At 49.5% G+C, this 15,593-nt stretch overlaps 1 protein-coding gene across 1 annotated transcript in view; it reads right to left on the bottom strand.

The window, feature by feature from the left end:
- The window catches only part of Trim71 (tripartite motif containing 71), a 54,542-nt gene that overhangs the window by 16,564 nt on the left and 22,385 nt on the right, over nucleotides 1-15,593 (bottom strand). Inside the window, exon 2 of the mRNA XM_085688992.2 lies at nucleotides 1,311-1,478. Within this exon, the coding sequence (XP_085545118.2) occupies nucleotides 1,311-1,478 (168 nt within the window). The remainder of the gene's footprint in view (nucleotides 1-1,310; nucleotides 1,479-15,593) is intronic.

The raw sequence follows: 15,593 nt of genomic DNA, 5'->3' as shown, positions 1-15,593 counted from the left end.
GGAGATACATTAACTTAGGAAGCAATTGGGGCGGGGGGGGGGGGTGAGGGGGGGAGGGGGAACGGGACACGACACACTATACAAGTGTTTTGTTTTGCGCCTTGAGATGTAGCCTCGTGTGGCCAAGGCTTGCCTGGAATCCTAGAGTTCCAGGTTAAGAGACACCAGGCCCCTCAGATGTACAGGCATTTTAAAAGATGGAGAGGGAGTTCATCATGAACAGCACTGGCTACTCTCACAGAGAACCCGGGTTCGGTTCCCAGTGTCTACTGGACAGCTTTTAACCATCTGGAGCTCCCAGTTCCAGGAGCAACCTGACGCCCTCTTCTGGCTTCCAAGAGCACTGCACATAGAGACAAACACATGGGAAATAAAAATCTCTTCAAAAAACAGACTGATCAAGTACCAATTCTAGTGGCAGGAACTGTCGTTCCAGAAATATGTTATTTAACCTGTATTTAAACATTGGGAGAGGGAAAAAAAATCTAATCAATCAGAAAAGATGACGCGGATGCCACACACACACAAACCTGTCGGCTGCTGAAAGACTGATTCGCTGAGACCTGTGAACTCAGCCAGGGGTGACCGTGCACACCTGTAACCCAACTCTGCAAGAGTGAGGAGAATCAAACCCCTGCCAAATTGTCAACAGGGAGCTCTCAATCTGTAGTATACCCCCACACAAAATGACATAAAACAATTTTTTTTAGCCTAAATGATTCAAAAATGTACCTAACGAGCTTCCTATACAATTATTGCTTGAAATGTAGCAGTGTTTCTAGTCTTTCAAACTCATACTCACAGAAAACGTGTCATAATTTCCTAAACGCTTGTCACATAGAACAATAGACAGGAAGAATTAACACCAATCAACTATGTATAATACACCACTGCTTAACAGTGCAGAACTTGGACAGTTCTCAAAATGTCACACATGTCTCTCCCCAACCATAAAAGGGATGATGGGAATTCAAAGACAAGCGTTTAAATCACAAGGGCTTTATGACCCAGGGACAGTTCAAGGCTCCTGTGTTCAGATCTCAGCTTTCAATAATTTTCTGTGTATCCAATACCTGTGCCTAAAAAGCATCAGGAGAACAGTCTGCAGTCCAAATGAAAACCAATGCTCACTAACTTGGAGAAGCAGAACCAAACCTCGGCAAAGCTAACCACACATCTGCCATCCTCTGGACACTGTTAGGCGCCCTCCAGAGACCTTGGTTGCCTGGGTGTCGCACTACAGTCCCTTCGGCTCTCTAGTGCAGCCTGTCCCCCAGAAGGGACACGGGAGGTTAGAGAGGACAACTGACCTGGATAGCTTGGCGGCCCTGCTGGGCATCAGCCAGCAGCTGGATGGTGAGTGCCCGCGAGTCCTGGAGGGCATCCTGGAGGTAGGCGAAGCTGTGACCCCCATGGCGGCCCAGCGTGCACTCTCTGCAGATGGGAACAGAGCAGGTGTCGCAGTACAGATGTAGAACCTGGGGACCAGAACACAAGTGTGAACACGGGACGTAGCACAGCCCTAACTAGATTCAAACAGTCCTCCTCCAAACATGGCGCGCCCCCTCCCTCATCAAGACAGACAAGACTGCCGTAGGTGCACACTTGATGCCTATTGCCTCAAACCAGAGGGGAATCCCCGCCCAAGTGCCTGACTGCAAAGTTGGAGAACGCACAGAGTAGGCATATGGGTGGGGAAGAAGAGGGTTCCCTGTGTCTCAACAGAATGACATGGAAGGTTCTATGAATCTCTGGTCTGAGATTAAAAGTCTGAAAGAAAAAAAAAAATCGAGGCTTTTGTAGCCACTCCTGTACATGAAGCAAGATCAAGAGGTAGTTGTGTACCCCTCTTCTAAGCCCTCAGCCAGGATGGCCAGCACTTGCCTGTCTCCTGAGCACTTCAGCGAGCTACAGGACGGATGTAAAGATCAGCCTGCCTCTTGGCCTTCTTCCCTCTGACAAATGATTCCAAGCAGTTGAACCTGGGAGGCAGCCAGGCCAGGGGATCAGCGTTCTCTAAGAGTCCCGTGTGCTTGGGGGAAGAGAAGCCCTGGACAGCCTTCACCTGCTGACAGGCAAGAGGCTCTCAGGAGAGGGCTCGGCATGGAGACCAGCCACTTTCCTCACTCTGTGATCGTCCGCTGGGTTGATTTCAAGAGCAGCTGGGGGCGGGGGAAAGCTGACACGCGACACAAGGAATCAATGCGTAAGCTGCATTCTTTGCCACACGCAGCAACACACTTAAATCTCCACGTGAAGACAGGAGGTGGTGTGGAGACCACACAGCGGGCACACTCCAAGTCAAGCAAGGGGCTGGCTACCGAAACACGTGACAAAACACTCCATCTTGTCCGGATCCTGGAAGGGGCCAGACTTTAATTTGTACCCAGAATCCAGGAAAAGCTGGGAGACAGCTTTTAAAACTAGAAGGTCTGCAGCTGAGAAAGAACCACAGTGAGTGGCTGCTGTCTCCCGTGCCCATCTGCCGCCCCCACAGGTGCCTGGTGGGGTGAAACATATTCTTCTTATTATCATAGAGGAATGGAGTCTGAACAAGGAAACGTGACTGTGATCACTTTGGGTCACTTTTTAACCAACACAGTAGGCTATAACCAGGCAACGATGCGGTATTTTAAGCAAGCTAATCCTCCAGACATGACCCGGTCCTCCTTGTTGGCTAATCTAAAAATCCAAGAGAACCTCTAAATGGCCAACCAAAAGAAGCTGAGCTGAACAACCGGGAGCAATCCCTCGCAGGCTGCAGTGTAGTGTGAAAGTTCTGCTGGGTTGGGCTTTCCTGCTGCATGCATTCCTTCCCTAGGCTCCATCTGCCTAGAGCATAAAGGATCCCGCTCACTCCCTCCTAAGTGAAGTGTGAAAACCTCCCACCAGAAGGTGCCTTTTAAATTAAAACAGAATGGGCTAAGGTCTTCCCCCTTCTTCGCCAAGCAGCTCTGGGGTGGCTATGCAGACTGACCCTTTCCCCAGAGGTGAGTAAAAGCAAGCGGCCAGTCTACAGGGCTCTCCACAAGAGGGAGGCACCTCCGGCTTCTGAGACTGGACCACCTGTCCTGCGGCTTCCTCTGCCGTGCTTGAGCTTCTAATCTGAGAAACAAATGGGGTCTGGTGAGGTTCCTCAGGAGACCTTTTCCAACCTTCCAAATCCCAGGAACCAGCCTGTCAGGGAGCTGGACAACAGGAAGCAAAGGGCTTTCAAGTAATTCTGGGCTGAGATAAGAAACTGAGCTGCGGGCTGCAATCATCTACGTGTTAAGAAACTCCCAGGCCTTTAGGCTTGTCAGCCCTACAACAGGGCTTATGCAATGCCAGGCCTAAGAGACCCCCAGAGGCCTTACAGTAAGCTGGGAAGAGAAATCCCGGTCAGAACCCACAGTGGTGTCAGAATAAATGCGAAGAGCCCAAATGCATCCAATGAGACAAGGGAGTCCCAGTAAAACACGGCCCGGAATCCTATCCCAAGTGGATGAGTCATGGGGAGTCCCAGTAAAACGCGGCCCGGAATTCTATCCCAAGTGAATGGGAGCACATCCATGGAGCCAGGGTAGCCAAGCTAGAGTGGGGAGGGGCAGGGGCAGTCAAGTGGAACCCACAGATGCACCGCACAGCCTTGGCATGTTTATAACTAATAAAACTACAAAACCATGAAACAAGATCAATTTTTAAGTCTTCTGGTTAGGGGCGGGAGTTGAAATTTGGGAGCCTTCCAGGTTTACTCGCTTGCCATTTCCAAGAATGGGGAGGCAGAGTTTTAGAACTAAAGACACGCAAATTAACGGGGAAGGAATAGTACCAGGAAACTTTCTTTTCAACAGTCAGACGATTAAAGGAATAGACTTGGGGCCGGGGAGATGACTCTGGGTTAAATGCCTACTGCCAAGCCTGACAACCTGAGTCTGTTCCCAGGACTCACACATGGAGAAGAGATCAGACTCCATCAAGTTAATCCTGCTCTCCACATAGCTTGTTACCTCTAAAAGAAATTAAGTGTGGTTTAAAAATATACTTGGCGGCGGGGGGGGGGGGGGCATCCTTGGAGCCAATGTTTAAGGAAAAAAAACAAGGAATACACTGGGCTAGGTAGAGGAGCCCGTGGCCTCAAAAGTGACAGCCCCTGCTAGGGAACAGGAAGAGAAGTGGAGTCCCCTAGTGGCAAGAATTCCAGGGCCCTTGTGCAGCCTGTTTAGGGCTACCCTGGCAGATGCATGGACACGCCCCCTCAGGCCTGGCGACAATCTGGCTGCTCTAGCTAAATGGAGCTGGCCTGACCTCTGACCCTCCCAGTGACCACCCCCTTCCCTGCCCCCAGCTTCTAGAACGTCCCACCCCTCCCGGCCATCCTCTCCCAAAATTTCTAAAATACCAAGCAGAGACAAAGACCCAGGAATGCGGGCCCAGCAGGAAAGGAACAGGGGGTGGGGGAGGCCAAAGAAAAATAAATAAATAACAACACAAGGTAGGCAGGCTGGCCAGGGTACCTTCTGAAATAAAATGCTTTGTTGGTGAACAAGATACTGTGTGTATAGCTTTCTTCCCCGCCCGCCCCCCCCCCCCCGCCTCCATCCAGCACCAGCTGGGACACACACATCCGGGGACACGTTGGGGAAACGCGGGCAGTAGTTCCAAACACAGCAACCCACATCAGTGAATCAGTGAGAAAGGGGGAAGGGCAGCTGCAATCACCACGTGGTTTCAAGTTTGTCAAGACGCCTAAGCTTAGACACAGTAACAACCACTGTTTATTGTTTTACTTACTAAAAAAAAAAAATTTAATCACCTCTCCAAAATTGCAAAAAAAAAAATTTTAAGTACAGTATTCCTTAAAAATGACTCAGGACATTTGCTTGTTCTCTCACAGAGGAAAGTCTCAAGCACACACTGGTCAGTGATCACCTCCCATTCCTGAAGTATCAGGCAGCAAGCACAAAAGCCCAATCCTTGGCTGCACATGGACAACGGAGACTCACTTTAAAAATCATAAGCCGCGCTCCGGAACCACAAAAAACATCTAAAGAACACCAAAACCAGGTAGGCTTTACGGCTGGGCTGGTGGCTCAGGGACCGGAGTTTGAGCTCAGGGACCCATGATGCCAGCAAGTTGTCTTCCAACTTCAGGGGCGCACACAACACAAACAAGCGTTCACAGAAAGAAAGAGAGGGGGGAAAAGCGAGAGGAGAACTCTTAAACCAAAGGGCAAGGAAGCCCTCTGGGGCTGGGAAGCCTGGGGAGAGTCAAGGAAGCCAAGCAATCACTTTGCAGAAAGAAGGGCAATCCACAACGCTGCTGCTAGGATGTGGTGGCGCATGCTTTTAGTCCCAGAACTTGGTAGAGACAGAAGCAGGAGGATCTCACATAGCAAGTTCCAGGGCAGCCAGGGCTACGGAAAAACCCTGTCTCTCAACAAACAAAAACAAAAGAAACAAACAGAAGGACTGGCCTCACTGTATCGCCAGTGCTGGCTTCCAACTGCAGTACTGAATCATTCTTTTCCATCCTGAAATGGAATCTCTCTCTGGACAGCCATGGCACGTGCTGCCGAGAGCCCTGAATAGGGGGAATTTGGGGGCGGGAGAATGCCTACTGAGGGCGGTGGGAAACTTCAGCAACCCCAGCACTGGGCGGGGATAGTGGGGGGGGGGGAATAGAGGCAGTTGGTCTAGAATTAAATATCGGTCTGGACTGCATGAAAACTCTATATATACAACATATACAACATTCTGTTGTATATAAACAACAGAAACAAACCTGGGCTGGAGGATGGCTCAGCCATTAAGGGCCAAATCTTACGCCCTTCCTTGGCCTCCTAACTTAACACATAGCATACAAAATATCCATACACATAAAATAAAAATAAGAAAACCCAGACCAGATTGGCCTCGAACCCCTCAAGAGCTGGGATTAAAGACATATACCACCACCACCACCCAGCTGAGACCAACTTTTCAAACAAACAAAACAACCCTCCAGTCTGTTGCTTGATTTCTAACGACCTCTCAAAGTACCCCATATTCTAGGCATAGTGCTAAGGATGGAATCCGTGCCTTGCACAGCTGGGCCTTGCACATGCGGGGGTGAATTCCCACCTGCGGTCCTACTCAGCTCACATCAGACACTGTAACCCAGGCTAGCCTGGAACCTGCTTCATCATCCTGTTCCTGTCTTGACCAAAGTGTTAGCAAATACTGGTGCCTGGGTCTTCACTTGCTAAATCTTCTAAAATGTCCTTGGAATAGAATACTCCTTCATTCCTGAATAGTTTCAGAGTGTTACATGAACAAATTACAGCCAGTACTTGGTAATAAAAATTAGAAGGTGGGGCAGGAGAGATGGCTCAGCGGTTAAGAGCATTGACTGCTCTTCCAGAGGACCCAGGTTCAATTCCCAGCACCCACATGGCAGCTCACAACTGTCTGAAAATCCAGTTCCAGGGGATCTGACACCTTCACACCAATGCACATAAAATAAAGTTAAATAAACCATAAAAAAATTAGAAGGTGAAGAGATGGCTCTGTGGTTAACTCCGCAATGCTTTTCTAAAAAGACCCAAATTTGTTTATTTTTGGGGTGGGGATGTGTTGAGACCGAGTACTATATACTCCTGGAACTCATTATATAGACTAGGCTAGCACCAAATCCACCGAGGTGCTGGGATTTGCCACCGGGCCCAGGCCCACCATTTCTTTACATGAATAACATTGTTGAGTAGTGTTGTTTTTGGGTTATTTGGTTTTTTTTTTTTCCGAGACAGAGTTTCTCTGTGTAACAGTCCTGGCTGTCCTGGAACTGTTCAATACACTAAGCTGGCCTCGAACTCCCAGAGACCCAGCGGCCTCTGCCTCCCAAGATTGGATTAAAGGCGTGTGCCACCACCTCACAGCGTGTTCAGTGTTTTAAAAGCACAAATGGGGTTGTGAGATGCCTCAGTAGGTGTGGGCTGCTCACCACCATCTCTGAGGACCGGAGTTCGAATCCTGTACCATGAGTAGAAAAGATGAGACTCTCTCCCACAAGCTGCACTCATGCGTGTGTGAGTGCGGTGGCACACCCGTGACCCCAGAACTCCAGTGGAGACAGTATTTCAAGGTCATCCTTGGCAAGTTCCAGGTCAGTCTGGGTTGCAGGAATCAAGTCTCAAACAAACAAACAACTGTGCCTGAACACCTTTGGTTCTAGCAGCTGGAAGGCAGAGGTAAGTTGAGGCCAACTTAGTCTTACATTATGAGTTCTGAACCAACCAGAGCTACATAGTGAAAGCCCGTCTCAAAAAATAAAAGCCATAACTAAGTAAAAACTCCCCATCGGCTAGCTAAGCACGCTATGTGAACACACACAGGCAGTAAATAGGAAATGAGTTACGGGTTCAGTCAACTACAAAGATGCACTAAACAGGCAACCCTCATCCTGGGGAGAAGGGCTGGAATCCAAAGAGGGCATACAGCGTAACTTCACTCAAGATGGGTACAGCGAACAGAAACCAGCACGGGGGGAAAACAGGGCTGAGGGCTTTAACACCATCATCCTGAGAGAGAGGTGGGTCACAGAGGAATATAACCAAACTTGAGCTCCCAACCCCTAAACACTAGCTCTGGGGGATCCAATGTCCTCTTCTGACCTCACTAGGAACTAGGAACACACATGGTGTGCAGACTTACACATGTAAGCAAAATACTCTTACAGCTAAAAATAAATAAAACCCAAAACATTAATAACAAACCCTAAAAAAACTGATTATACTTATATCCCAAATTCCACCAGGGAGATGTCTAACAACATGGCAGGGTGGGACTCCTCCGCAGCACTCTCTATAATAAGGAACACAAAATGAGTTAGCTCTGGTGGCCCCACAAAATCTGCCTGTCACCAGTCCGTTCCACAATGTCCCATTAGCTCTTACTCTTCCCTGCTGTCCTCACTTTGAATACTATCTCAAGTTCTATCTCACCCAAGGCAAGCAAGACCAACTCCCTGGAGGCTTGGGAAGGAAATTTTAAAAAATTTAAAAAATTAGAATCCCCAGTCCGATTTACAGCACCCTTGGCCAGGGGGTCACACAAAGCCTATGAAATCATTAGCGTCCCAGCTGCTGCCCGGCAAGCGTCTGACCTCTGGTGTTCTAATGAGCGGTTTAATGCGGCTTCCAGGCGGAAATAAGAGAGATCTGTGCAAACGCGTGTGAATTATAGACTTTCAAATCAGGCCCACCTCAGGAAGGATATCTGAGTCTCCATTCCTGCGGCCTCCAGGGCTGTAAGAGCAGGTGTAGTTTCAGTCAGCTGAGTTCAAGGCAAGAAGGGCACTTGACTGACTGACTGTAGAATAGAGTGGGCTTCATTGGTGGCCTGAAACTCAGCCCCCTCCCCTTCCTCGTAAGGGGACACTGCACACCTGAACCCTTTCACCCCCTCAAGTAGCCAGAGCTTCCTTCCGATGCCCGCTGCCTGCTGGTGCGGGGAGTGGAGATGAAAGCAAGAGAAAGCACACAAACTGGCCAAGATGAGGAGAAAGAAAAAGAAAAATCAGATACCAACAGGGCTTGGGGTATAACTTAATGAGTCACACGCACGCACACAAGCAATTTAATTAGTTTTGTCGGTGTTTTGTTTTGTTTGTTTAAAGAAGCCAGCTAGATGTTTTATCAGCTAAGAGGCCAGTACTGCTCTTGCAGGGAGTTCAATTGGGAGATCGGGTCCTGTAATTCTAGTTCCTGGGGCTCCAATGACTCTGGCTTCCCAGGACACCTGCACATACCCCCTTCCACACACATACTTACGTACATAGATATACACATAGGTAAGTATGTACATACGTACATACATACAGCTAGCAGCCTTCCTGTCAAATGTAACAGAACCATCTTTGCACTAAGTTCCACGTCCTTGGAGCTGGGCTCTCCCATTACACGGTTGCCTCTGGCTGGTCAAGGGGTCCAACCCTGGTTCCTTCCCTGACAGTCCCCAGTTCCTGGTTTCAGAACACATTCATTGGCATTGTTAGGAGCTGGTTGCCTCCAAGGAAGGTTAAGTATTGTTCTAAATCTTGGTATTAACAGGACTTTGTTTAACTGTGAAGGGGACTATTTCAGAGCAAACTCCACGTGGCCTCTCAGCTCTGTTAACACCAGGACATGTCCCAGGAAGCAGGACTGAGATATACCCCAAACTGAAGAACAAAAATAGAAGCTAGCCTGGCTATGGTAGGGACTAGAACCCTAGCAATCAGGACTAAGGCAGGGGGATTGCTGTGAAGTTCGGGGTCAACCTGGGCTAGTCTCAGGCCATCCCGTCCTACAGCTCGAGACATCATCAAACACAAAACAAAAACAGAACCCGAAGGCAGTCATTCCCTAGCAGAACCTCCTCATCTACCCCCAGAAAGTCAGGAAGCCCAAACCCAATACTGTAGATCACCAGGCTTGTAGTGATCCTCCTGCCTCAACTTCCCAAGTGCTGGGATTACTGTTTTACACCACCAAACCTGGCTTGTTTTACTGGGAAAATAATGAATGAATGTCAAGTCTCAGATGAGATCCCAGCTCGGACTCGGCGCTGGACCATGGGCGTGTGTAATGTGCAGATGAAGAACCCTCCTCAAATGACCTAGTGCCTGCTAATTAACGTAACTGAGAAAGGGGCCACTTGAGGACCCTCTGCTCAGCCTTACAGAGGTGCTGACAGAGCCTCTCTCCCCTCTCCACTTTCCCAGATAGCACCGGATCACCTACCTCAGAGGGAGGAGGAGAGGGGAAGGGAAGTGGAGGGATGTCTAGAGGAAAACAGTCAAGAGAGGAAGGGAAGAAAAGAGTGAGAAAAAGAAAATCAAGTCTGCCGGGATGGGATAAAAGCTAAACCAGAGCTAGTCAGTGATGTCACACTCCTGTGACCCAGTTCTTGGAAGGCAGAGGCTGGGGGATCAATCTGTGAATTAGAAGACAGCATAGAGCAAGTAAGTTCCAGGACAGCTAGGGCTACATACGCAGAGTGACCCTGTCCTGAAAAAAAAAGAAGCTAAGCTAGTTAAAACTAGTTGAATCGGGTCAATATCTAAAGCTTCAGAAGAAAACTAAGCACAACAACCTTCAGAAAGGTTTCTGGAGGTTCCTGGAGTCCCCGCATTTGGTCCTGTACTGATGAATGTTACTTCTATCGGGGGCTAGCAGAGACGTGAGAAAAGGGTGAGACGGAACACTGGAGATGCAACTCAGCTGAAACACTGACTAACATACAAGAATCCCTGTGTTCAATGCCCAGCACTGTAGTAAACAGAGAGGTGGGGCTGTAATCCCAATGTTGAAGAGTCAGCAGCAGGACTAGAAGTTCAAGGTCATCCTCAGCCACAGAGAAATCAAGGCCAGCCTGGACCATACATACACACACACACACACACACACACACACACAGAGAGAGAGAGAGAGAGAGAGAGAGAGAGAGAACACTCTGAGGCTGGGAATGCATGCTTGTGTCCCACACACAACCTGTAAGGGGCTAGCTAAGTGGACAAGCTTTAGTCTTTCAGGAAGGCCAAGGTGGCCCAAGGCCAGAGATGCACCTCCATTGGTACAGTGTTCAGTAGCCTTACACATACAAAGCCCAGTATCACAAGTAGATGTGGTGGCCCATATGCCTGGAATCCCAACACTTAGAAAGTGAAGGAGGGGCAGAGGTTTGCAGAGTCAAGGCCAGCCTGAGCTACAGGAGACTTTGTTTGGGGAAGGAAGCACCCACAAGACCTTTCGGCCACCATTCTCCAGCCTGTTAGAAAGAATGCGCAGAGATCCCAGGGGCCGCCACTAGGAGAGGTGTCCTGACGACAGCCTCTGTGGCCCAGCTTCCTTTGCAGGCAAGCAGCTGCCCATCTTCACTGAGGAATCACTCAGTGGCCGATCCTTCCTGATGGCAGATTCCAACCCTGCACCTTTCCTCACTGTGCTGGGCTCCGTCCTTCCACGCATGTGCCCAGTGAGGGGACCAAAAAAGGGGGGGGGCTGGGGTACCATGCTGGGGCGGGGGAGGGGAGCAGTGTGTGTGCATGAGTCTGACCTTAGTCAGACAAGCAAGCAGAGATGAAGGGGGAAAGCTTCCAAGGGCAGACACTGTTCCCGGGCAGTTTGGTTTGGTTTGTTTGTTTATTTTCTCTTTCTTTTCCTTTTTTTTTTTTTGCCCCTGCAATCTCTCCCCATGCAGAAGACACAGCCCTTTAAAAGGCCTTGCATGCGTGCAATTCCTGTGCTTGGAAAAGCAAGTTAACGCCCACCCTGCCTGCCTGTCGGTCAGCACCAGAGCTGAACAGGCCCTGCTCATTCAGCCAGGTGGGCTCCATGGGATGCCACTCCACTGCCTTTGGGATTCTTTCCCTTACACTGTGTGCACTGCGACCACCTACTTAAACCCTCCTGGTTAGTCCACGTGAGGGTGGCCCCCACCAGCTATTTACATGGCTGTCTGGCTCCGGCACAACATGACTTCCTCCAACACTTTCAGCTACTGCACATGGTACTGGTTCACCTCAATCCCATTCCCTTTTTTGTCTTGGGTGGGGTCTCCCTGAGTTGTCTTGACTGGCCGGCCTTTCAGCACAAGTGATTAAATGACACTTAAGAGTCATTAGCTGTGTGTGTGTGTGTGTGTGTGTGTGTGTGTGCGCGCGCGCGTGCGCGCCCCCTACAATTTAAACAAGGCTGTGTTTTGTTCACTAATTAAGTGTAGCCCCAGAAACTACCTGGTAGTCCCACACTCAATAAATACTTGAGGAATAGAACGAAGGAAACAATAGTTTTCGGTAAACAACGATTCAATTTAGTGAAATGGGCTGGAATCTTCCCAGAGTAAAATTGCGGCAGGAAAGAAGAGTCAATGTCCCCTTACCTTCTCAGTCATTTGATGGGGAGTCTCCAGAGTGAGAGGAGACTTTACTATCTATAGGGACTGCAAGGCACACAGAACCCCTATCCACAACAAAGCCGGGAGGAGGAAGAGAGAGGGCAAGCCTAGCAGAAAATAACACACACAGCTAGTCCACTTGGAAGCTTGGATAAAAACGCAGGCTGCCTTAGGGAACTCGCTCCAGGCGGGAAAGCAAACCTTCAGGCTTCACACCCTAAAAGGCTCTCTCCTGCCCTTGCGGCCGGGCCTTGCCATCTGCACAGATCACAGCTGTAGTGTGGCAGAGCACAGGGAGCTAACTCAGCATGGGTGGGCACCTGAGGGCGCACAGACAGGGCAGGTGTGAGTGCTGGACCTCATACCATCCGCCTCTGCCTCTCAAGTGTTGGGATTAGACACTGTGGCTGGGGCACAGTCCTCTAAGCTAAGTCCGATCATGTCTACTGTGTGCACTGCTACCTGAGAGGACACTCGAGGCTTCTCCCTAGCTCTGTCTACTCAACTAATTCCATCAAAAAGGGGTGTGGCTCCCACCTTTACCCCAGCCTTAGTGGAAAACTCAGACTCCCCAATACCCGTGTGCCAAACATAGCTTCCTAGTCCTCACAGACTAAGCAACGTTTTTGAAATTTCTTTCTGTAAAACTATTTTGGTAAAATGTAATAACTGAGGCAGGCTAAAGGCCAACACCAACACTTCCTCCTCACACAGCTCAGGAACTGCACAAAGAATTAAAGCGAGGCTGGGAACATGGCACTCAGGCAAGCAGTATACCACTGGCTGAGCAACACCCTCTGGGGCTGGAACCCTGAGAAGGGAGGCATGGGGGGGGGAGCTCAGACCCCAGAGCACTCGCTGTGCTCACAGAATAATACCCACAGCCTCACTTCCCTTTCCAGTTTTGAGACTAGGTCTCCCTGAGTTACCCAGGTGTCTTCCACCCTCCAGTCTCAGCATTCCTAACAGCTAGCCTGGGAAAGGACAAGTCACCATCTTGTTTCTCCATTTTTAAGGCCAGAAGAGGCTGCTGGGGGTGGTGGAACTCACCTTTAATCCTAGCACTCAGGAAGCGAGGCAGGTGGATGTGTGAGATTGAGGCCAGCCTGGTCTACATATTAACTTCAAGGACAGCCAAGCCAGGGTTACACAGTGTGACCCTATCTCAACACGTTTGAGTTTCACATACAGAAGCTTTTTCTTCATAGCGGGGGCCATTTACCCCAGCTTTATCAGAGGCAGAAGGAGTCTGTATTTACCGGCGGGCAAGCGGTCACATAGCAGGACTGAGCCCTGGCAGAGCTCTGCCTTGGTCAGTACTCTGAGATGGCTACTGTCACCCCTGCTGTTTTATGGATGAAGAATGGCCGTCCACGATTTAGTCTGCTCAAGGCCACAATTAGGAAGCGGCTCCAGGTCACTGTGGAGACCAGTGGGCTCCTCTGCCTAGGCAGGCTGCTGAGGCAGGCTGTAACACGACTCCTCTCCAGACCTGGCCAGCGAGGCTCCTGCAGTCCAACCATCGGCCACAACCAAAGACTACTTCTTTGTTGAAGTCGACAACCCAGTGGCTCCCCATTATGTTACAAACAGGTCGAGAATAAATTCTTCTTGGGTAAACAGGCCTGACATCAACGGCTTATCTCCAGAGCTTGGTAGGGCGCGATGTCCGGCCAGGTGTTGCCAGGCCTTGTCCCATTCCCAGGTCTAGGCCCCTCTTATCATGCTGCATTCTTGCCTCTTGCAATACTGCTCCCAATACCTCAGATTTCCCAACAACCCCTCGGGGGTGAAAGCCAGAAGCAGAAATGTAGATGCTGGAGAGACCCAACCCCCACACTCCCTTTGGTCAGAGACCAGGCCACCGCCCTCTCTGTCTTTTTTTTCCAAGAGGTGCCCCAGATGCTCCAGCCCAGGCCACAACACTATCCTGCTGCCAGAATCCAAAAGGCTACCGCCCCTGGGAATAGATGATCAATTTATAATCCAAAGCAGAAGATCTTGATGAAATGACTGGTCCAAGATGGCAGCTGGTCCAGAGCCGTGCCTTTGTTCCTACGCCTGACTAGAGGAAGACTTCCAGGCACATGCTCAGGCCAGTGCTCGCTGACCCCAAGAAAATACGTTCTTCTAAGGCTGGACAGTGAGGGCAGCACGCTCTCCTCCGGGCCCTATTTTCTGGCTCCTTCAAACTGTTAGCTAAGGGTAGTCAACAGCCTCCTGTTGGTGAGCTGTCAGATTCCCATCAGCAGGACTAAGGAAGATGTGGCCAGCCAGAGACCCAAGCCACCTGGATACCTTCCCCGGTGGACACTGATCGTTCAGAACAGCTCCATCAAGCCTACATGACTTTCATTAACTGTGGCTTGAAATTTAGACCTGCGAATGTGCATGGGTGAAATCAGAGGTGAGGAACCCCAGCTGCTTTTGGAGAGGACCCGGCTGGTTCCCGGTGCTGCTCACAACCATCTCAGACCAGTTCCAAGGGACCTGACGTGCTCTTCAAAACATGCACACTTATGCAGGAAAATACACACATTGAAGAAAACATAAATAAGTTGGGTGGTGGTGATACACACCTTTAATCCCAGCAGAGGGAGACAGGGGGATCTCTGTGAGTTCGAGGCCAGCCTGGTCTACAAGAGCTAGTTCCAGGACAGGTTCCAAAGCTACATGCACAGAAACCCGGTCGGGGGAGTGGGGAGTGGGGGGGGAATAAATCTAACCGGGTGTAGTGGTGCACACCTTTAATTCCAGCACCTGAAGCAAAGACAGGCATCTCTATATGTAGGTTCCAGGCCAGTCTGGTCTAAATATCATGTTCCAGGCTGGCAAGACCACAGTTAAAAAATAAAAATGAATCTTTGGGAGTAGTCTCATCATGGGATATGAATTCAACTTTCTATGTATTTCAACAAAAATCATTTCTATATTCCAAAAACAGAAAAAAAATCATGCTTCATCTCCATGTGTACCATAGAGACATGGCATGGTACTCCATGTGCCTCTCTGGTGTTCAGAAGCCTCTGGAACCCAGCTGGAGACACTGTGGGTGCTGGGAATCAAACCTGGATCCTCTGAAAGCAGAATGTTCTTCATCTGAGCAGTGGGAGTGTAGAGAGAGTGGGGTGTGAGTTTGAGGCCACCCAGCTCTATCTACAGAGGAAGTTCCAGAGCAGCCAGGGTTAAACAACAAGGAACCAAAAGACCAGTAAAGAGCTGCTTAAGAAGTTACGTGTTGGGGGGAAGGCTAGGCCTTTGGTTTTGGTTCCACTTTTGAAATAAAACAGATAGTCACCTTGTTTTAGGAACACTGAAGTAAACCCCAAGATTATTTTGAGCCACAAAACCTTACCATCTAGCTAGACAGAAGCCACCTTTAATGGTGCACACCACAGCCCTTGGTGATGGCGCACGCCTTTAACCCCAACACTTGAGAGGCAGAGGCGGGTGAGTCTCTTGAGTTTGAGGCCTTTACATAGTGAGTTCCAAACTAGCCAGGGTCTGTCTCAAAACCAGGCAAGCAATTAAAGCATCTGCACAGGGGCTGGAGAGATGGCTCCCTTCTGGCCTGCAGGCATATGTGTAGGCAGAATATTGCGAAAGAAAGAAAGAAAGAAAGAAAGAAAGAAAGAAAGAAAGAAAGAAAGAAAGAAAGAAAGAAAGAAAGAAAGCAAGCAAGCATCTGCACAGAGCAA

The sequence above is a fragment of the Myodes glareolus genome, chromosome 4 (genome assembly GCF_982192425.1).
Source record: "Myodes glareolus chromosome 4, mMyoGla1.1, whole genome shotgun sequence".
Lineage (NCBI taxonomy): Eukaryota > Metazoa > Chordata > Mammalia > Rodentia > Cricetidae > Myodes > Myodes glareolus.
Note: the sequence above shows the minus strand (reverse complement) of the source record. Positions and strands in the feature narration are given on the sequence as shown.